This window comes from Hemitrygon akajei, chromosome 4, assembly GCF_048418815.1.
Source record: "Hemitrygon akajei chromosome 4, sHemAka1.3, whole genome shotgun sequence".
Classification (NCBI taxonomy): Eukaryota; Metazoa; Chordata; class Chondrichthyes; order Myliobatiformes; family Dasyatidae; genus Hemitrygon; species Hemitrygon akajei.
This window is the reverse complement of record NC_133127.1, coordinates 175,683,371-175,707,670: the sequence shown is the minus strand read 5'-3', so window position 1 is coordinate 175,707,670 and position 24,300 is coordinate 175,683,371. Positions and strand designations below refer to the sequence as shown.

Sequence of the window (24,300 nt, the reverse complement as noted above, 5' to 3'; positions counted from 1 at the left end):
AAGAGGACAATTTGGAAATCTGGCTTTTTGCAAGATGTAATTACGATCAATACATAACACAGGATATGAAATGGGACTGAGCACGAAGGCAACATGGTACAATGTTACCTTATCACTCTCTTGTTGCTTCTCGGTATCAGCTTTGACTTCTTTGGCTGGCGTTTTAGCTTCTTTGCCAATATATTGTTCTTGGTAACCCTTCTGCTTTTGTCTTGCCATAGTCACCCAAGCTGGCACAGTGGAGTCCTCAACAGATGATCCATTATCTTTGTTGAAAGGTTGCCCTTTGTCTGCAGAAAGGAGATGATAAAAATCAATATTTAATTATTAAGATCTTTAAAGCTTTACTTGTCACATACTCATTGAAAAATGTAGCGAAACGTGTTGTTAGCGTCAAATCAAATCGGCGAGGACTATGCCGGGAAGTCGCAAGTGTTGCCAAGCTACTAGTGCCAATATAACATGCCCTGAAATCACTAACCCTAATCTGTACACATTTTGAAATGTGGGGTGACACCAGAGCACAAGGAGGAAATCTACCAGGCCAGGGGAGAATGTGCAAACTCCTTCTAGACAGCAGGTCGAACTCTGATCTTACTGCTGACGCAGTAGTACCATTACGATAACCATCATGCTACTGTGCTGCCCAGCTCTCAACAACTTGCACAGATTCCCAATGCACTATTCACCCAATGAACAAAGGACGACATCTCACGAGATGAGGAAACGCTTAATTAGAACAGATCTTTGATATATTAATTCCAAAGTACGCTTGATTAATTTTTAATTAATTTGTCTCAGTGCTTCTTTGTTCATTAGGTTGATTCCCCAGACAAAGTGTTGGTTTCCATGGAACAGCGAAGCAGATTCTGTCCAAGCTCCCTGGAGATTAGCAAAGAACGAGGTGGCCTAATTGAAACATACAAGACCCTAAGAGATATCGACAGGATAGATGCTGAGAGGATGGTTCTCCTTTTAACTATTAAATACTGAAAGACCTAGATAGAGCGGATGCGAACAGGGTTTTTATAGTGGAGGAGTCTAGGACCAGAGGGACACAGATTCAGAATGGAGGGACATCCATATAGAACAGAGATGAGGGTGAATTTCTTTAGCCAGAGGGTAGTGAATCTGTGAATTTAAAGCAAAGGTTGATAGGTTTTTAATTAATTAGGGCGTCAAAGGTTACGGGGAGAAGGGATAAGAATAGGATTGAGAGGGATAATAAATCAGCCATGATGGAACGGCAGAGCAGACTCAGTGGGCTGAATGGCTGAATTCTGCTCCTATGTCTGATAGCCTCATGGTCTAGAAATAGACAGGATTAGCCTAAAAAAAGTTCATTCCTTTCATGAATGTAGTAGTTTCGACTCTGAGCGTCACTTTAAACTCTCTAGCCCTGGGTGTTGTAGCGACCAAGTCGTTGAGTGAGTACAAGGCTGTTAGACTACTGGGGAGTGAATACCTTTGAGGAACAGGTGAGAAAGTTGCGATCAAGGTCATATTAGCTAGAACCTTCTTGAATGACCAGAAAATATAATTTGCCTAGCTTTATGTTGCACAGCAGAGATAATGGGAATTTCCTTGGATTTTAAGTAAATGTCGATGAAAATAACCATCGTCTTAGATAAACTGTTTTTTGTTTTTAAAGGGAATGGGAAGAACCAGAGGTTTTTGCAGAACTGGGTGACTTCTTCGAATTTATCTGCAAAACAGTTTAAATCTTCTTTTCTCATGTCTTTTTTTTCCCTTTTTCAAGGTGACTGAGGTCCTGTTGGAGCCAAAGATCTACAGCTGTGCTCGAGCTACGTTCTTCACGGATGGTGGGTTCTCGCTCTTCGGAACCTGCTGAACAGCCTGTGCTTTGGGATCTCCAGGAGCAGACTGAAAGATGTGTGCCTTCGGGGGTGCAGCCCTGAGGACGACCCAGTTCGCCGCTGATGTCACAGATCGAAGTGTCACGAGAGATTGAAACATCGAAACATTAGGCGCTGTTGTCAGATGCCTCTGCACTCGAACAATTGCTCTCTCTCCCTCGACAGTGGAAGAGAATCTGCTGATTCTCGAGTAGGGGGGAACTCAAAATAAGCGATGCTGCAGATTGTAACATCGAAACAGTGAGTTGCTGGCCTCCCCTCTCACTGTAGCAGCAGCAGCATCTTCCCCTCTCCCTCGTTAGAGAGAGAAAGGGCCTGTTGAGATGTCCACTCTCGCTTCTTTTACACTTCATATATCTGAAGAAACTTTTGGTATCACCTTTAATATTATTGGCCTGCTTACTTTTGTATTCTACCTTTACCTTAATAACTTTTTTAGTTGCCTTTTGTTAATTTTTGACTAACTTCCCACTATTTTTTCTCTATTATATGCCCTTTCTTTGGCTTTTATGTTGGCTTTGATGTCCAAGCATTGGGATGGACAGTAGTTTTTGATGAACCATACATTATGGCCTCTGGGAGCTTAGTATTGCTTGCATGGTGGGGGGGGGGGGGCCTGATGCTTTTTTTGCTGGAACAAGCTGGGGGAGTGTTGCTGCTTGTGTAAAGGAAGGGGGAGAAGGGCTTTGGGGTTCTAACATTTCTCTGTCATTCATTCTTTGGGGGTTTTTTCTCTGTTTTGCAGCTGTCTGCGAAGAGCAATGATTTCAGGTTGTATACATTCTCTGACATTACACTGAACTGGTGAAATAAATTTTGCTGTATTCTCTGCAGACAGTTTGAAACTGAGCCCAAAATTACACACACACACCCCCCCCCCACCCTTCAATATTATGGATTTGGTGAGCCTGAAGGATGTTTCAATGATAATTCAATATATCATTTCATATTCACTGATGACAAAGAAAGTGGCCATTTCCAGCTCACAGAACATTCCTGGTTCCTCACCAACTCACCCAGTGGCAATTTGTAGGGGCTGGTTAACCCACCAATCCATCTGCTTTTGGGGGGTGGGAGGAAACCAGAGAAGGCAATCAGTCACAAGGGGAACATGCAAACTCCACACAGACAGCACCAGGGGTCAGGAGTGAACCCCAGCTTCTGAAGCTGAGAAGTTGCAGCTTTACTGTCTGCACCACTCCACTGCCAAAGTATTTGAAGATGCCTTCTAGCTTTTAAAACATTTGGGGGCTAGGTAATTTTTTCTAAATTTTTATTAACAATTATAGCTAGGATGGTGGAACTTAAACTGGTATTTCAGCAAAAACAACTTTAGTTGGTATCAGATTATTTGCATAGTGTTTAAGTATGGGGTTGCTCTACCTTGTGGCAATTAATGGAAAGTCCATGCAACAGGTTCACCTGAAATACCAAATAGGGACAAATTCTACTTCCAGATCACAGCTGTATTAATATACCTCATATGACACAGAACAGTGCAGCACAGTACAGGGTCTTCAGCCCATAATATTGTGCTGACCAGTTTAACCTGGTCCAAGATAATCTAACGTTTCTCTTCCGCATAGCACTCTATTTTCTTTTCATCCATGTGCCTATCTAAGAGTCGCTTAAAAGTCCCTAATGTACCCACCTCCACAGTGCACTGCATACACCTAACACTCTCTGTATAAAAACCTATCACTGGCATCCCTCTATACTTCTCTCCGATCACCTTAAAATTATGCCTTCTCGCACTAGCCATTGCTGACCTGGGAAAATGTCTCTGGCTGCCCACTCTGTCCATGTTTATAGAAAACCTACAGCACAATACAGGCCCTTTGGCCCACAAAGTTGTGCCGAACATGTCCCTACCTTAGAAATTACTAGGCTTACCCAGAGCCCTCTAATTTTCTAAGCTCCATGTACCTATCCAAAAGCCTCTTAAAAGACTCTGTTGTAGCCGCTTCCACCGCCATTGCCAGCGGCCCATCCCACGCACTCACCACTCTCTGAGTAAAAACCTTACCCCTGACATCTCCTCTGTATCCACTCCCCAGCACCTTAAACCTGTATCCTCTTGTGGCAACCATTTCCACCCTGGGGGAAAAGCCTCTGACTATCCACACGATCAATGCCTCTCATCAGTTTGTACACTTCTATCAGGTCACTTCTCATCCTCCATCGCTCCAAGGAGAAAAGGCCGAGTTCACTCAACCTATTCTCATAAGGCATGCTCCCCAATCCAGGCAACATCCTAGTAAATCACCTCTGCACCCTTTCTATGGCTTCCACATCCTTCCTGTCGTGAGGCAACCAGAACTGAGCTCAGTACTCCAAGTGGGGTCTGACCAGGGTCCTATATAGCTGCAACATTACCTCTCGGCTCTTAAACTCAATCCCACGATTGATGAAGGCCAATACAGCACACACCTTCTTAACCACAGAGTCAACCTGCACAGCTGCTTTGAGTGTCCTATGGTCTTGGACCTCAAGATCCCTCTGATCCTCCACACTGCCAAGAGTCTTACCATTAATACTATATTCTGCCATCATATTTGACCTACCAAAAAGAACCACTTCACACTTATCTGGGTTGATCTCCATCTGCCACTTCTCAGCCCAGTTTTGCATCCTATCAATGTCCCGCTGTAACCTCTGACAACCCTCCACACTATCCACAACACTTCCAACCTTTGTGTCATCAGCAAACTTACTAACCCATCACTCCACTTCCTCATCCAGGTCATTTATAAAAATCACGAAGAGTAAGGGTCCCAGAACAGATGCAGAATATGACCTGTCTACAACCACTCTTTGCCTTCTGTGGGCAAGTCAGTTCTGGATCCACAAAGCAATGTCCCCTTGGATCCCATGCCTCCTTACTTTCTCAACAAGCCTTGCATGGGGTACCTTATCAAATGCCTTGCTGAAATCCACCAGCACTACATCTACTGCTCTTCCTTCATCAATGTGTTTAATCACATCCTCAAAAAATTCAATCAGGCTCTTAAGGCACGACCTTCCCTTTACAAAGCCATGCTGACTATTCCTAATCATATTATACCTCTCCAAATGTTCATAAATCCTGTCTCTCAGGATCTTCTCCATCAACTTACCAACTACTGAGGTAAGACTCACTGGTCTATAATTTCCTGGGCTATCTCTACTCCCTTTCTTGAATAAAGGAACAACATCCGCAACCCTCCAATCCTTGGGAACCTCTCCCATCCCCATTGATGATGCAGAGATCATTGCCAGAGGCTCAGCAATCTCTTCCCTCGCCTCCCACAGTAGCCTGGGGTACATTTCATCTGATCTCGTCAACTTATCCAACTTGATGCTTTCCAAGAGTTCCAGCACATTCTCTTTCTTAATATCTACATGCTCAAGCTTTTCAGTCTGCTGCAAGTCATCACTACAATCACTAAGATCCTTTTCCATAGTGAATACTGAAGTAAAGTATTCATTAAGTATCTCTGCTATTTCCTCCAGTTCCATATACACTTTCTCACTGTCACACTTGATAGATCCTATTCTTTCACGTCTTATCCTCTTGTTCTTCACATTATTGTAGAATACCTTGGGGTTTTCCTTAATTCTGCCCGCAAAGGCCTTCTCATGGCCCCTTCTGGCTCTCCTAATTTCCTTCTTAAGCTCCTTCCTAGCAGCCTTATAATCTTCTAGATCTCTAACATTATCTAGCTCTCTGAACCTTTTGTAAGCTTTTCTTTTCTTCTTGACTAGATTTATTACAGCATTTGTACACCAAGGTTCCTGTACACTACCATAACTTCCCTGTCTCATTGGAATGTACCTATACAGAACTCTACACAAAATATCCCCTGAATATTTGCCACATTTTTTCCGTACTTTTCCCTGAGAACATGTGTTTCCAATTTAAGCCGCCAATTTCCTGCCTGATAGCTTCATAATTCCCCTTAGTCCAATTAAACGCTTTTCTAACTTGTCTGTTCCTATCTCTCTCCAATGCTATTGTAAAGGAGATAGAATTATGATCACTATCTACAAAATGCTCTCAAACTGAGAGATCTGACACCTGATCATCTACTACACCTCCATTAAGTGATCTCTCATTCTCCTTCGCTCCAAAGAGAAAAGCCTGACTGTGCTCAACCTTTCCTCATAAGACTTAGAACAATATTGTATGCCTCAACGGGATGGCCAGTGAAGTCTCACACCATGGCCTGGTTCAATGACATAATGTTTCTGTGATTCTGTTTAATCCATCTTGAGGGATCAAAAGACTTAAAGCATGGCTACCATCAATGATAATTCAGTGAAAGCTGCAGGTTTCACCTGCCTCCATGTCCCCAATGCACCCCTCCATCTCCCACATGGTTCCATCTGCTTCCATGTTTCAAATGCAACTCTCCCTCTCCCACTGCCCACATCTCTCCACCTGCCTCCGTGTCCCCAATGCACCCCTCCATCTCCCACTCCTCATGTGGTTTCACCTGCTTCTGTGTGCCAAATGCACCCCTCCCTCTCCCACATGGTTCCATCTGCTTCCATGTTTCAAATGCAACTCTCCCTCTCCCACTGCCCACATCTCTCCACCTGCCTCCATATCCCAAATGCACCCCTCCCTCTCCCACATGGTTCCATCTGCTTCCATGTTTCAAATGCAACTCTCCCTCTCCCACTGCCCACATCTCTCCACCTGTCTCCGTGTCCCAAATGCACCCCTCCCTCTCCCACATGGTTCCATCTGCTTCCATGTTTCAAATGCAACTCTCCCTCTCCCACTGCCCACATCTCTCCACCTGTCTCCGTGTCCCAAATGCACCCCTCCCTCTCCCACTCCCCTACCTGGCTCCATCTGCTCATCATCTTTCACACCCATTTAGCACATCAAGTGCTTTATCGTTCCCTACCTCATCTTATGCCACATCATCGCACACTCCATGTATCCTTTAATAAACTTTCCTCAGAAACAAACCAGTTCCTGTTTCAAACAATGGTTTACTTCAGAGAATAGCTCTTCGTGATCATGCTCTGTATCAGTTTTGTCAGAGACTTATCTCAGTTCCTTGAATGAACTGTGCAACTTTTTTGCTGAATAATCGTTATTACTTACTGCTAAGTTTATCTGCCTTGAACTCAATTTATGTTATCTATTTTTTTCACATGGCTTCTTAGAAATAACAAATCTGAATGCAGCAGCAGTTGACCAGATTTGAACTAATCAGAATCTTTGTGGAATGGTGTGCTTTAACGGAAATTTGCATAAGCAGAGAATTCAGTGACTTGCATCACGATAAGAACTCATTAGTGAAAAAAAATGATTATACAGTAATTTCTTCTGAAGTGTTGATTATATAGGTGATTTCCTGGATTTTCAGTGATTTTAGATTTCCAAATTCCCCAAAGTAAATCAATTGTAAATCTGACCAGAAATTAACCAGAAAGTTAATATTCCCACATTAATACCTTCTTCACAATATCCATCTTGCAAAACTTCAACACAGTTCTCTGGAAGAAAGGAAATCAGTTTATCTAATGAATGAATAATGGCAGTGTTATAATTTGTACACATTCGGAGAGCCTTACCAATCCACCATGAGACCAAAAGTCATTTTTATTGGCGAGTGAGCAAGCTGGGCACTCTGGATATTCTGTTCAATAAAAACTGAAAGAAAGATCGGGTCAATACAAGGAGGCTTTTTCCACTGAGGGTAGGTGAGACCACATCTAGAGGTCATGGGATAAGGGTGAAAGATGAAATGTTTAAGGGGAACATGAATGGGAACTTCTCAATCAGAGAATGGCAATATCTGCCAGCACAGGTGGCAAGTACAGGTTTGATCTCAACATTTAAGAGAAATTTGGGTAGGTATATGAATGGGGGGGAGATTGATGGGTCTAGGTGGATTAATTGTTCAGCATGGGCTAGACGGGCCTGTTTCTGTGCTGTAATATTTTATGACACTATGACTCGAAACAGACCAGTGCAAGCTCAGAGGAGTTACAGATCTGAGACAGACCATTCAGTCTATCTGCTCCATGCTGGATTTCCATAAGCCGCCTTCACCACCTTCCACTGTAAAATATCATATTTCCTCCTACTCCTTTCTCCCTCATCTGGCTTGCCCATCAGTACACCCAGAATACTCACCTTAACCACTTTGTAAGTGGTGAAATCCACTCCTCCCCATGCCAAACGTCCGTGACCACACCCCCAATCCCAGAGACAGTGAGCTGCACTGGGGGTATCAATTATCACCCTAGGGGAACATGTCAAACAAACCCGCTGACTGGGCTGCCTGATAACTCTCCTGGACTGGGTGTTACTTCACTAGTCAGCCATCTGATAGTTGAAAACTAGCCCTTCATTACCATAATAATGCAATACTGCCTTTTGTCAATGGACACATGAGTGACAAAAACTAGTCAGATTTTAATAGTAGTTTAGAGTTTGTACATAATGTAGTAGATTTTCAATTCAATCACTTAACCCTGAGTTACACCAGATCAATCTCTCACGGGTTATAATGACTGTCCAATTTCCCCTTTCCATTGAAAACACACAAAAATTTTCCAACACATTGGTACAAAAGACAGCTGACACCCTCCAACTTGTGAAAGAGAGAGATAAACAAATCCCAAGGATCATTCAGACTTTTACAAAAATTTTCAAAATCCACAGCTGTGAGTTTGCACCTCTTCAATGGGAAAAAATAGCTGGAAGCTCAGTGTTTTAAAGTGCCTTATCTTCTTCTTAGGTGGTTTCCCACCATTGAGATGACTTGTTTGCAGTCTGGTTTTGGAATTAGAATTGGAATTGGTTTCTCATTTTCACATACACACAGAGGGCACTCTATTAGGTACCTCCTCTACCTTCATACGTTCATGATCTTCTACAGGTGTAGCTCATCCATTTCAAATTTCAAAACATTGTGCAGTAAATAATCTTCTGCACATCACTGTAGTAACACATGGTTATTTGAGTTACAGTCGACTTCCTATAAGCCAGAACCAGTCTGGCCATCGACTTTTCTCATTAACAAAGTGATGTTGCCCACAGAACTCCCACTCACTGGATGTTTTTGTTGTTTCTCACACCATTCTCTGTAAATGCTAGAAACTGTTATTCATGAAAGTCCCAGGAAACCAACAATTTCTGAGATACTCAAACCACCCCCTCTGGAACCAACAATCATTCCATGCCGAAGACATTTAGATCACAGTTCTTCCCCATTCTGCTGTTTGGTCTGAACAACAGCTGAACCTCATGACCATGTCTGCATGCTTCTATGCATCCAGTTGCTGCCACATGATTGGCTGTATAGATATCGGCATAAATGAGCAGGTGTACCGAATAAAGTGGCCACAAAGTGTACATTGAGACAGTGAAAATCTTAGTTTTGCATGATCATTTCAAAACATAAATACATTGAAGTACAAGAGAGAGGCAATAACAGAAGGCAGTGTTACAGTTACAGAGAAAGTTCAATGCAAGCAGTCAACAAGATGCAAGGGCTACGACAAGTTAGATTGCGAGGTTAAGTGTTAAATAATGTACAAGTGGGTGTTCACAAAACTTATAACAGTGGGAAGGAAACTGTCCCTGAGGTCTCTGAGACTGATGGTGCACGTTCACAACTTCTGCCCGATTGGGGGGGGGGGGGGGGGGGGGGGAAGGGTGGGAGGGGTGTTTGATTTTGTGCGCTCTGAGGCGACATATGGGGCCAATGGAGGGACTGCAGAATAATGGGGTAGGCAGTTGGGTAGTTTGTTACACGATGGATTTGTTCTGTGTGTGTTCTCAATGCTGTCCCGAATACTGCATCTTCGCTTCAACTGCATGTGGGCTAGGCATTCCCAGGAGGCAGTAGGGAGGTTGTATTTTTCCAGGCAAGCCTTGAGCATAAGTTTGAACCTTTTTCTCTGCCTGTCATTTCCCACGACAGTGCTCAGAAGAGAAAGCTTGAGTTGGAAGTCTGAAGTTGAGCATAAGAATAACATTACCTGCCCAACAATGTCGACCTGGGAAAGGAAATGCTGCCTCACCTTATCCTTGTGAGGTTCAAAGTAAATTCATTATCAAAGCACATCTACATCACCATATACTGCTCTGAGATTCACTTTAATGCAGGCATTCACAGTGGGACAAAGAAATACAATAGAATCAATGAAAGACTAGACACAAAGATTGACAAACAACTAACGTGCAAAAGATGATAAACTGGAAAAACAAAAAAAACAAGTAATAATAATAAATGAATTAAGTAAATGAGCAATACTGAGAACATGAATTGTAGAGTCCTTCAAAGAGAGTCCACAGGATGTGGAATCAGTTGAGTTGAGCTGAGTGAAGTTATCCATGTTGCTGCAGGACCCTGATGTTTGAAGGGTAATAACTGTTCCTGAACCTTTTGATGTGGGGTCCTAAGGCTGCCATACACCCCTCCCAATGGCAGCAGAGTGAAAAGAGCAAGTCCTGGATGATGGGGGTCCTTGTGATGGATCTTGCTTTCTTGTGGCAGTGGTCCTTGGTCATCTGTGCAGAGGGCTTCATTTGTGATAGACTCCAGTGGAGGTAAAGGATTTTGCGCATAGTGTCTCCATCTGAACCAACAATTCCATTGATTAATGAACCATTTTCCATTTAACCAACCAAACATTGGTTAAGGATATTAAATGGAAATATCTATATGCAGGAGTCAAGACAATATTTTTAAAAGATACAGCTCAGTAATAAGCACTTCTGACCCAATAAGACCAAGCCCCCCGATTACACCCATGTGACCAATTAACCTGTCTATCTTTGATTAACTTAACTTGTCGCATGTACATTGAAACATCAATATATATAGTGAAATGCATCGTTTTGCATTATTGACCAATACAGTCCAAGGCAACCTGCAGGAGTGGCCACATTTCCAATGCCAACATCGTACATCCAGAACTTCCTAGTATTGACCAGTATGTCTTTGGAATGGGGGAGGACACCTGAGCACCCATAGGAAAAGCACATGGTTATGGGCAGAGCATATAAATTCCTTACAGTCAGTCACTGAATTGAATCTTGGTCGCTAACTCTGTAACAGCATTACGCAGACTACTAAACTACTGTGCCGTCCCTTCAATGCCAAAACATAGGAATTGTATGGAGAAAGGAAGTGAAAGAAAACTTGGATCCATCTGGAATAAACCAGTAAGCAGTAGGAACAAAATGGGAGGCAGCAAGGATAAGGTTCAGACAGGAAGTTAGGTGGAGCTTTTGCAAATGGGAATCAATGCTAACAAGTGTGAGGTGAGCATTTTGGATTGGAAAGTCAAATGGGAGCAGGACACATACAGTGAGTGGTAGGCTGCTAAGGAATGTAGATGCACAGAGACCTAGGGCTCCAATCCCATAGTTCCCTGAAAGAGGCAACACAGGTTGATAGGGTAATGGAAAAAAAAAGCCAACAGCGTGCCTGCCTTTGTAACTCAGGCAGAGAATATCCTAGCTGGAGTATTGTGTTACAAGGCACAGGAGCACAAATGGGCCATGGAGCCTGCTCTGCCATTCCATCACGCCTGAATTATTGACCTTCTCATCCCCATTCTCTCTATAACCTTTGACATTCTTATTCATCAAAATCCTATCAAACTCCACTTTAAAAATACCTAATGACTTGGCCTGCACATCTGTCTGTGGCACTGAATTCCACAGATTCACTACCCTCTGAATAAAGAAACTCCTCCCCATCTCTGTTCTAAATGGATGTCCCTCTGTTCTGAGGCTGTGCCCTCTGGTCCTAGACTCCCACTATAGGGAACAATCCCTCCACATCCACTCTACCTAGACTTTTCAATATTTGATAAGTTTCATTGACCAATATCACAACTTTACATAACACTGGTTCGACCACGCTTGGAGAAATATGTGCAGCTCCGGTTGCTGTACTCTAGAAAGGATGTGGTTTTGTTGAAGAGAGTTCAGAGAAGATTCACCAGGACATTGGCTGGACAGGAGCATATTAGTTATGGGGAGAGATTGGATAGACTGGGCTTGTTTACTCTGGAATGAAGGTGTTTAAGGGGTGACTCGATAGAAATATGTAAGATTGAGAAGTAAATAGAAGGTAGATAGTCAAAATCTTTTCTCCCCCCATGGTATAAGTACAAAAATAAGAGGACAGAGGTCTAAGTCAGGAGAAAGGAGTTTCAAGGGGTTCTGAGGGGTAAGATTTTTATTTTTACCTATGAGTATGGGGCACTTAAACAGGCTGTTAAACAAAGCATGGGATGAAATGGGAATATGGGACAAGGTCAGCAAATGGGATTGGTGTAGATGAGCAAAGTGGTTAGTACGGACTGAGGGAGGGTTCAGTTTCTGTGCTGTACGAGTAACATTGAGTTACATCCACCAACAATGCCAGGGAGAACTAAAATTCAAATCTGACACCAACCACCCAGGAGACCAACAAGTATAGATTAATCGATCAAAATGTCACTAGATTGAATTAAATGGATTTGAAAGACAGATGAAGGATTCAGCCGTCTGTCTGGGACGCCAGGAGGTATCTTTTCAGTTCCAGGTGTGGAAATGTTTTCTCAGTGGAAGATCCTCACATACAATGGTGTAAAGAGAAATGGTGCTTTCTTCATTCATTTTTAGCACCACATGACTGTGAGAAAGACATCCTACATTCAAATATGTTTCCTTGCTACAGTTTAAAAAGCTCTGTCAATGCACCCTTGAGTTCTTCCAAGTGCTGGAGGTGAACACTATTCATTGGAAGCTACCTCTGCCTCCCAGTTTGAAGATCAGCTTTATTAGTCACGTGTACATTGAAACATACAGTGAAATGCATTGCTTATGTCAGTGACGTGCTGGTAGCAGCCTGCAGGTTTTGCCACACTTCCAGCACAGCAAGCCCACAACTTACTAAACCTAATTCATATGTTTTTGGAATGCTGAAGGAAACCGGAGCACCCGGAGGAGACCCACGCGGGCACAGGGGGAACGCACAAGCGCACAAATTGAACACCAATCTTACAACTGGTGCTGGAAAGCACTGCGTTAACTTCTATGGAACTATGCCGCCCCCTTCAGTGCAAAATGACAAGACAAATAGAGTCAAAATGGTATTACCATTGATATACTTGAGGGATGACCATCTCCTAACGGTCCAAAGCTTTTCAAGTCAGGAATGTGGTAGCATACTCTCTGCTTCACTTGAGTGCATTTGCAACCACATAAAGAACTCAGCACCAACCATTATGGAGCAAACCACTTAATTACTACCACACCCTTCCCCATAAACATTTTTTCCTTCCACCATTAGTCATTGTGTTCCCCCTCCAACATACCACTGCAATTGCCTGTTTAGGCTGGGCTGAGAGGACATTCCGAGCACACCCTTCTTGCCAAAGAGGACAAGGGCAGAGGCACTTGGTTTTCTCACGCCTCCTTCTGAGTCACACGTCATCCTAGGTTGGATATAGCAGGCCTGTGTTCTGGGGAAGGCGGTACAAAAATCTCTGTGTGGACATCTTCAGCAGAAGGGCCGCAGCAGTTCAGAAAGACAGCGCTAAAGCATTTTTATGTAAGATGTAGGTTTACAGAGCTCCCTAATGAATGGAAATGTCCTAGGTTTCCCAGTTGCAAGTACTAATGATAACTAAGTTACATTGTTCTCTACTTGTACATTTTCAGGAGAAACATGCAGTGAGGCACTCTCCCCAGAGAAACTGACGGACAAGGCAGCACATGGGGGCAGCTAATAGAGTTGCCCCCTCACAATGCCAGGGACCCAGATTTGACTCTGGTGACACCTCCGTAGAGTTTACAATTTCTCCTCGGGTTTCCTCTCACATTTCAAAGCCTAATTTAACCCTAGCCTAATCACGAGACAATTTACGATGACCAATTAACCTACCAACCAGTACATCTTTGGACTGTAGGAGGAAACTGGAGGAAACCCACGTGGGCACGGGGAGAACATACAAGCTCTTTACAGACAGCGATGGGAAATGATCCCGGGTCACCGTAAATTGTTGTGCAAACTGCTATGCTACCGAGCCGCTGGCAGGAGGCGGCTACTCACATCTCTGTTAAAGAGCTACTTGGTTAGTTTTAGTCCCTTGCTCCTTCTGCATAGCCCTGCTAATATTTCTTTTTCTCTGTTTACATCCGTTTCCCTTCAAAAACCTAACCATAAATCTGCTTTCCAATTCCATTTCAGGTGTGGATTCAAGATCAAACCACACAGGCTAATAATAGACCATTCCTGTCTCTCCAGCTCTCTTAGTCGTTGACCCTGGTGAAAATTAAAACCATTTTTCTTTAGTTATTTAATCAAGACCCGACAGTTTGGAATATGCCTTTTAAATCTGTCGATCAATTCTGTTTTCAGAATTCTATCAGCTTCTCTGATCTCCCAATCCAACAGAAATCTTTCATCCTTTGTATGTATATTTCTAATAAATCTCCATCTTCTGTACAAAGATGGAGTGAATGTCTTAAATTGTAATGCAGGGCTGATCACATCCATTGTGGATCTCTGGAGAAATAGAGCACAAGTGAAGTCAGTCTCTCCAAAGAGGTGTTGCCATCTGGTCTACCATGACCTGCTTGAACAGTTAACAGCTCAAAATACATAACACCTGATAAAGTACGACTAACTACCTGTAGCCATTCCTATCTCAATAATTATGGCCAATAACCAACTCTCCATTCATGATACCACCTACCTAAATTCTGAAAATTCCAGAGTAGAAATCTGTATTTGGTTCTCAGCACCAAACCTGGAAGTGTTTCACCTACCTCTCAGAGAAAGGTGGTGCTGATACAACTTGCAAAGGCTGGGTATTATTCACAAAAGTAAACTTTACTTTTACATTAAAACACAAAATGCTGGCAGAACTCAGCAGGCCAGACAGCATCTATGGGAGGAGGTAGTGACGACGTTTCGGGCCGAAACCCTTCATCAGGAGTGAAGTAACATGAGATGGTCGAGGGGGGATAAAAAGTGGGGGGAGGGATGAAGTAGAGAGCTGGGAAGTGATAGGCTGAAGGGAAATGGGCTAGGGGAAGGTGGAGAATTATGGGAAATAAAAGAGAAAGAAAGGTAGGGCTGGGGGGAGATTATAGTGAGGGGGAAAAAGAGAGAGAAAGAGAACCAGACTAAAAATATAGATAGGGATGGGGTAAGGGGGGGCAGGGGTATCAACCGAGGTCTGTGAGTTGAATGTTCATGTTCACTTACCCCCATCCCTATCTATAATTTTAGTCCGGTTCTCTTTCTCTCTCTTTTTCCCCCCTCACTATAATCTCCCCCAGCCCTACCTTTCTTTCTCTTTTATTTCCCATAATTCTCCACTTTCCCCCTAGCCCATTTCCCTCCAGCCTATCACTTCCCAGCTCTCTACTTCATCTCTCCCCCCACTTCTTATCCCCACTCGACCATCCCATGTTACTTCACTCCTGATGAAGGGTTTCGGCCCGAAACGTCGTCACTACCTCCTCCCATAGATGCTGTCTGGCCTGCTGAGTTCTTCCAGCATTTTGTGTTTTTATTTATTTCCAGCATCTGCAGATTCACTCGTGTTGTTTACTTTTACATTTCTGACCAAATAATGCACAAAGTACTAGAACAGCACAGACAAGATGCTGGAGGAACCCAGCAGGCCAGGCTGCATCAGTGGAGAAGAGTAAACACCCAACATTTTGAGCCGAGACTCTTCATTGAGATTGAAGACTGGAGAGTCTCGGCCCAAAATGTCAACTGTTTGTTCCTCACCATAGATACTTCATGCCCCTGCTGAGTTCCTCCAGCACTTTGTGTGCGTTGTTTTGGACTTCCAGCACCTGCAGAATATCTTCTGTTTATGTTGAAGTACTAGTGTGTCGTGAACGAGCCTATACTACGTTGCTGGGGCCTCAGTGATTTCTAAGTTAGTGGCTGGGTGACTGTAGCTATTTGTACAATCTGGTTCCTTCTCCTTTTCGTGCCAAGTAACAGACTAAGGAAGCAACAGACTCCCCACTGTCTGTCAGCACCTCACTGCTGACATTATTTGTGCTTGTGCTGTGGCTCAGTTTGGAGTACGCTTGCCTCTTAGTCACAAAGTCCCACTACAGAGACACCAGCAGCAAACTTCAGAAAGCAAACTACATTAATGGGCAGTCATACAAATATCAAACTTGAGCACTGCAGTTGAATAAACAATATCTCATAGCATCATTTTCAAAGAAGAACAGCGGTTTGATGTCCTGGGAAATACTAATCCTTGACCAATGCCTGAAGACACCTAACCTGTACTGTACTGGTATGTAGGAGCTCACATGTGAAAGTTTGCTGTCACAGGACATCTGAACTTAAAAAAATCTAATTCTTGTGGTTACACTGTTAGTCAACTGATGGAAAAACCAATGAACAAGCAAAACAGGAAATGAAACCGAGGTTAAACACAGCCATCCATTTCGGGGAATTAAGTTGTTTATATTAGGACAATTTCAAAAATCTCCCTCATGCCAATTTCATGAGAGATGCTCTGTAATTACTTCTCTCTATTAAAGTGCATATACATGCGCACACACTACAGGTACTCCTCTTTCACGACAAGTACTCAAAGTGTGGAATTGTTATGGTTATACGTGAAAACAGGCGCAGTATAGAAACACACACAAAAAAGTGGAAGAACTCAGCAAGTCAGGCAGCACCTATCGAGGGGAATAAACAGTCTGGAGGGAAATAATTTGTCATTGTTTTAAGTTAAGACACTTCACCAGGACTGATGAGGGGTCTCGGCCTGAAACGTCGACTGTTTATTCCCCTCCATAGGTGCTGCCTGACCTGCTGAGTTCTTCCAGCATTTTGAGTACGTTGCCCTAGTTTTCTTGCATCTCCAGAGTCCTTTGTGTTAATGAGACACATGATAATAAATGTGTTACCGGTAGTTACCAGGTGGTGTGTGTTCCTACGTAAAACAGCCTCACTCTCCACCCTTTTCATGCATTTTCATTTTGTTCAGGTAACTAAAAGCTGACAGTTCAAGTCCCAACTGAATTATAATCAGTCCTGATACACAGGAATTGCAGCAGACAATTTTGTGTTCGGCAAAGTTCCTAAACATAGCAACACATGAATGAGCAGGTAATCTGTTACACTGACGTTGTTTGAAGGATAAGTGTTGGTCAACATATCAGGGAGAGCCCATATGCTCTCCCTCAGATAACATATGCCTATCTTTTCTGTCCATCTGAATGGACGGAGGGGTGCCTGGTTTAAAGTCCAGCAAGTTGACACCAGCCAATTCAGCATTCTCTCTTTACAGCAGTGAAGTCCCTGCATACGTTATGGGTTCACGGTTTCATGAGGCGACCATTTACAGTGGATGGAGCATAGCCCAGATGGGGCAAACGAAGAGAAGTTGTCCTTGTTAATGAAAGTTAACAGCACATGCTGTAACTTGTTAACGCCACATGGGAGAAACTACGTGGGAGGGAAGGGTTAGACTGATTTTGGAGTAATTAAAAGGTCAGCACAACTTTGTGGGCTGAATGGTCTACACTGTGCTATATTCTAATATTTGTCTAAAGGGTTGGAACCTAAATTTAAAGTGCTTGGGAAAAGACACAAGTAGAATGTTAGAAAAATATTTTCCTCTTTAAACATTAGTTATCATTCTTCTTGGTTCAATTTCTTAAGATGGATGGCTGTTCTGCCTCCATTTTATTTCATGCCTTATTTGTTCACTGACACTGCCATGAGTTATATTTATTAACCGCAGTAGTGCAGCTTAAAGCTATTTGTAAGTTGAGACACTCCAATGCTATGACAGGAGCAGACATGAAGCAAAAAAGTGATCTTTCAAATTGATGGCTCTGCATCAGAATTCACTGTCGGGTGAATTTCACTGCATAGAAATAGAGTTATTAGATTTTCAAAAGGCAATAGGAGATGCACTTGAGCAAAAGTAAGTTGCAGAGTTATGGACAGAAAGCAAGTGAATTGGGATTAATTGCTTTCTCTTGGTGTAATTAACACTGACTCAATTGGCTAAGAGGCCTCCCTGATTCAAAAATTCTATGAATCGTCTGGCTCTAAGGCAAAAAAAAGGTATTGAAATTAAAAACAGAAATTGGGAGAAATATGTAGCAGGTTAGACCTGCTGATGGAGAAACAGGGTTTATATTTCAGGTTAATTACCTTCCTAATAAAAATTTGTCAACCTGAGACAATGATTTGTTTCTCTCTCCATTGGCCCTGGGAAAGCCACTGAGTATCTCCAACATTTTCTGTTTTATTTCGGACTTCTAGCATCTGCAAAATCTAGCTCCTCAGAACACACAAATATCACTTCGCTGCCATGCCATTTGTTAAATACACAAAGTGATGTAAACACTAATGAGCAAGTAAAACACAAAATAAAATTGATAGAAATAATCTCAGGAAAATAACAATCATCTAGTCTAGTAAATTAAATCAGGAAGAATGTCAACAATTGTTCGAAGTGCAATTACATTCATACTGACATTAGCATAGGCTTTATCGACACTGACTGAAACTATAATGTAACTGAAATCCCCTTGCATAAAGCAATTCTAACTCTAATTTGGAAAAACACCATTCAGAGGAAATCATAATGCTGTGTTCTTGTAGTATGAGGTTCTCCGGTCCTGTATGTGTTAAATTCAGTTCATGCTATTGTTTCTAGTTTCTATAGCGAAGATCATTTTCACTCAGCATGAAGTATCGCTAAACGTTGGCAAATGGCCAGTGCGGACCCAAGCCACACAGGCCAGGAAGCTGCCAGTTTCAATTGCCCATCTCTGTTGAGGAGATTAATTTCAACAGATCACTAACAACATTATCACGTGCAATATAATGTTAGGTAACTTTCATTAGTACTACCTTCCCCATTTCTCTCATCCAATTTTACCTTTCTTCTGCTTTTCATTACTATTTAATCTCATTCAGATTCAGATCTGATCGGAAGCAACCAATATAAATACCGTTGAATCTTTCCCTCCACATCAGGTTTCTGAAGACAATGAACCAGCCCACGAACACTACGTCACTATTTCTCTTCCCTTTTTTGCACTACTTAATTGAATTTTTCTGTAAATTTCTTATTGTAATTGTTTTAGTGAGATGCACTGTACTGCTGCTACAAAACAACAAAATGCATGACATACGCCAGAGATATTAAACCCGATTCCTGATATTAAACCACTGATTCTGATTTTTCACTGGTAAACAGTGCGCGTCTTTGAGGAAGGAGGTAAAAGAATGACTATAATAGCAAGCGGCAACAGTTTTAAAGAAAAGGGCAAACAAATATCCAAACCCATTTAAATGAAGGAAGTGCATAATTAAATTTACTTGTAGCCTATTACAGGTGAATCATTATGATAGAGTTAAAAATTACTTCAACCATCTTTCCAAGTAACCATCATTATAATCACTTAGATTACAGATGAATTTTGAACCCTCATCAAGGTGCAGGGATTGGCTAATCTGGTTATTTTAAGAGATCAAACAGCACACTTGCGGGGAGCCTCCAATCAGTTACTCCAGCTGGTCTGTAGTTTGAACTACAGTGATTATCACAGCTAACAGTGTTGCATGGCAATTTGCATTTATACACAGTCTCATCTGCTTTGCAAAGATACAATACGCTACCAATTATACAGCAGAGCTAAAATTGTATCATAAGAATTTTGACACCCAAGGGAACAACAAAGCTGCAGCTCCCCATCGCAACCAACATGAAGTTTTAAACCCACTCATTTTCAATGCTAATCAGCAGTTAGAAACAAGTTGAAAATCAATCCTCCCAAGACATGATAGTGAGTAAACTTGCTGCCAAGTATTAACATGTTTTTTTGTTGTTCTACGAATCATTTTGTCCATCTGTTAACAATATTTACTTCCATTTGAACTTGCAGGATTTACAAACCACGATTATGTTTAATCAGTGAACGCTTAGCACTTGAAATTGCCATAAGCAAAAAGAGAACTCGATCCAACAATGAGCAATTTTATCTGAACACTTTCAATATTATCAGGGGCTTAAATCCAATTACATTTCTCTTCTCGTCTTTGCAATACTGGTCACATGGCTTGATTAAAAAGACATTTTGCAACAGTGTTTTTGTTTAGGAAACAAGAACACAAATGTTACTCTGATCTTATTTCTCACAATGTAGAAGGCTGCCATTCTGCCCATTAAATCAATATTGGCCCATTCCAAACCCACCTCCCACTTCCACCACCATCACCATTTATTTTTCCTTGCAACCTTTTCTTTGCTGATATGCCCAGGCACTCCTGTTCAAGCCTCATTGCGCTCAGGGTCATTTATAAGGAGCAATAAAATTACCTCACACAAAATGCTGGTGGAACACAGCAGGCCAGGCAGCATCTATAGGGAGAAGCGCTGTCGACGTTTAGGGCCGAGACCCTTCGTATAAAATTACCTAGCAGTTTGACTTTAAGATGTAGAGGGAATCTGAAGCACCCATGGAAACTCACTTGTTTTGGAGAGAAAACATGCACGCTCCCCACAGAAAACCTCAGACGTCAGGTTTGAACCGGTGTCACTACCCAAGGCTGTAACTGCATTAGCTTCACCACTGTGCCATCATCACGGAAGTAATAAAGAGTTAATCATTGTTTTGAGTAAACAGCAGAATCACTTCAGCACATTCTTTACGCAAGTGATGCTGCAGACGCTGAAAATCCACATAAACTGCTGGAGGACTTCAATTGCTCAGGCAGCATCTGTGGAGGGAAATGACCAGTCGCTGTTTCAAGCCAAGACCCTTCATCAGGACTTAATCCACTTTAGGGAGAGCTATGGACTTGGACCCCAAGATCCCACTATGTATCAATGCCTTTAAGGAGTCCTATACACATTCCCCTTACATTTGACTTTCCAACGTGCAACAGTACATCTTTGCCCAGATTACGCACCATGAAGGGTCTCGGCTTGAAACACCCACTGTTTATTCCCATATATAACCATATAACAATTACAGCACGGAAGCAGGCCATCTCAGCCCTTCTAGTCCGTGCCGACGCTTACACTCACCTAGTCCCACTGGCCCGCACTCAGCCCATAACCCTCCATTCCTTTCCTATACATATACCTATCCAATTTTACTTTAAATTACAATATCGAACCTGCCTCTACCACTTCTACTGGAAGCTCGTTCCACACAACTACCACTCTCTGAGTAAAGAAATTCCCCCTCGTGTTACCCTTAAACTTTTGCCCCCTAACTCTCAATTCATGTCCTCTTGTTTGAATCTCCCCTACTCTCAATGGAAAAAGCCTATCCATGTCAACTCTATCCCCCTCATAATTTTAAATACCTCTATCAAGTCCCCCCTCAACCTTCTACGCTCCAAAGAATAAAGACCTAACATGTTCAACCTTTCTCTGTAACTTAGGTGCTGAAACCCAGGTAACATTCTAGTAAATCTTCTCTGTACTCTCTCTATTTTGTTGATATCTTTCCTATAATTCGGTGACCAGAACTGTACACAATACTCCAAATTCAGCCTTACCAATGCCTTGTACAATTTTAACATTACATCCCAACTCCTATACTCAATGCTCTGATTTATAAAGGCCAACATACCAAAAGCTTTCTTCACCACCCTATCCACATGAGATTCCACCTTCAGGGAACTATGCACCATTATTCCTAGACCACTCTGTTCTACTGCATTCCTCAATGCCCTACCATTTACCATGTATGTCCTATTTGGATTATTCCTACCAAAATGTAGCACCTCAACTTAACAGCATTAAACTCCATCTGCCATCTTTCAGCCCACTCTTCTAACTGGCCTAAATCTCTCTGCAAGGTTTGAAAACCTATTTCATTATCCACAATGCCACCTACCTTAGTATCATCTTCATACTTACTAATCCAATTTACCAGCCCATCATCCAGATCATTAATGTATATGACAAACAACATTGGACCCAATACAGATCCCTGAGGCACACCACTAGTCACCGGCTTCCAACCTGGCAAACAGTTATCCACCACTACTCTCTGGCATCTTCCATCCAGCCACTGTTGAATCCATTTTACTACTTCAATATTAATACCTAACGATTGAACCTTCCTAACTAACCTTCCATGCGGAACCTTGTCAAAGGCCTTACTGAAGTCCATATAGACAACATCTACTGCTTTACCCTCATCAATTTTCCTCGTAACCTCTTCAAAAAATTCAATAAGATTTGTCAAACATGACCTTCCACGCACAAATCTATGCTGACTATTCCTAATCAGACCCTGTCTATCCAGATAATTATATATACCATCTCTAAGAATACTTTCCATTAATTTACCCACCACTGACGTCAAACTGACAGGCCTACAATTGCTAGGTTTACTCTTAGAACCCTTTTTAAACAATGGAACCACATGAGCAATACGCCAATCCTCCGGCACAGTATATTCCTAAAGTTTGCAGATGACATAACTGCAGTTGGTCTTATCTCTAATGATGCTAACAAAGAGAGGCAGACTGTCTTGCAGTGTGAAGTGCTTGTAACAACTTGGAGCTTAATGCTATCAATGGGAATGAGGACTGACTTCCACTGACACCCCTACCTTAGCCCCCCCGCCCCCGGAAAGTAATGGCCAGGCTGGGTCTGTGCACAAGTCATTCAAATTCCTGGGGGCTCTCGTTACCAGTACGTTGAAGTAGGACAAGCATGTTACGCTCATCATGAGGAAAGCCAGCAAGGATTGCTCTTACCATTCAATATTGCTGTGGAACTAACCCAGTCACGATATATTGATGCAGCTATAATGAAGGTTATATTTCATTGGGTGTTTGAGGAGATTCGGTTTTTCACCCAAAACACTCAAAAACTTCTACAAATGTAATGTAAAGAGCTTTCTGATTGGCTGCATCACTGTCTGGTATGAGAGGTCCAATTGCACAAGATCAAAGTAGGTTGCAGAAACTTGTAAACTTAGTCAGCTCCATCATGGGTTCTAGCCCCCGTAGTATCCAAGACAACTTCAAGGAGCAGTGCCTCGGTAAGGATCACCACCACCCAGGACATTCCCTCTTCTCTTTGTTACCATCCGGAAGGAGGCACAGAAGCCTGAAGGCACACACTCAACAATTCAGGAACAGCTTCTTCCCTTCTGCCATCCGATTTCTAAATGGACATTGAACCCATCAGCGTATATGCCTTTACCACCATCCTGTCTACTCATATTGCCACTTTTAGGGAACTATGGGGTTGGACACCAAGATCCCTCTTTGCATCAGTGCTGTTAAGGATTCCTGCAACACAAGAAAGGTCCTTCAACCCATCTAATCCATGCTGAACCATTAATCTGCCTAGTCATCTCAACTTGAACCTGGACCCATTGCCCTCCATTCCCCTCTCATCCATGTGCCTATCCAAATTTCTCTTAAATGGTGCACTCAAATCTACATCCACAGCTCGTTCCACATTCTCCCCACAGCCTGAATGAAGAAGTTCCCCCCTTAAATATTTCACCTTTCACCATTAACCCGTGACCTCTAGTTGTAGTCTCACCCAACCCCAGCGGAAAAGGCCTGCTTGGATTTACCCTATCTATACCCCTCATGATTTTGCATTACCTCTATTAAATCTCCCCTCAGTCTTTTACATTCAACAGAATTCTGTCCTAACATGTTCAACCTTCCCTATAACTCAGCTCACCAAGTCCAGGTAACATCCTTGCAAATTTTCTCTGCACTCTTTCAGTCTTATTTGGCTGACCAAAACAGCACACAATACTCAAATTAGAGCTCACCAATGTCTAATACAATTTCAACATAACATCCCAACTCTGGAACTCATTACATTGATTATGAAGGCCAACGTGACAAAAGCTTTTTTGTGACCCTGTGATACCACTTTCCAGGAATTATGGATCTGTATTCCCAGATCCCTCTGTTCTACTGCACTCTTCAGTGTGCTATTGCTCACTGTGTAAGACCTACCCTACTTGGTCCTCCCAAAGTGCAATACCTCACACATGTCTACGTTAGATTCCATCTGCTGTTTTTCACCCCAGTTTTCCAGCTGCTCCAGATCCTGCTACAAGTTTCGATAGACTTCCTCGCTGTCCATTACATCCACAATCTTGGTGTCAGCTGAAAATTTGCTGATCCAGTTTACCACATTATCATCCAGATCGTTGACATAGATGACAAACAACAACAGACCCTGCACTCACCCCTGCGATACTCCACTAGTCACAGGCCTCCAGTCAGAGAGAGACAACCATTTACTATCACTCTCTGGCTTATCCTGAGAAGCAACGTCTAATCTGACTTTTTTGCCTCATCTTGAATATCAAACAACTGAATGTTCTTGACCAACCTCCCATGCGGGATCTTGTCAAAGGTCTTGCTAAGGTACATGTAGACAACACCAACTTGTCTTC

The 24,300-nt window shown here is 42.5% G+C and overlaps 1 protein-coding gene across 7 annotated transcripts in view; it reads right to left on the bottom strand.

Annotated features, from left to right (window-relative positions):
• The window catches only part of LOC140726980 (CRACD-like protein), a 197,991-nt gene that overhangs the window by 15,785 nt on the left and 157,906 nt on the right, over positions 1–24,300 (bottom strand). For 6 of the 7 annotated variants that reach the window (XM_073044061.1, XM_073044056.1, XM_073044062.1 and 3 more), the window contains 2 exons: positions 7,329–7,370; positions 109–290 (listed from right to left, as the gene is read on the bottom strand). In XM_073044061.1, coding sequence (XP_072900162.1) covers positions 109–290; positions 7,329–7,370 — 224 coding nt within the window. The remainder of the gene's footprint in view (positions 1–108; positions 291–7,328; positions 7,371–24,300) is intronic. The other variant, XM_073044060.1, reaches the window with a different exon arrangement.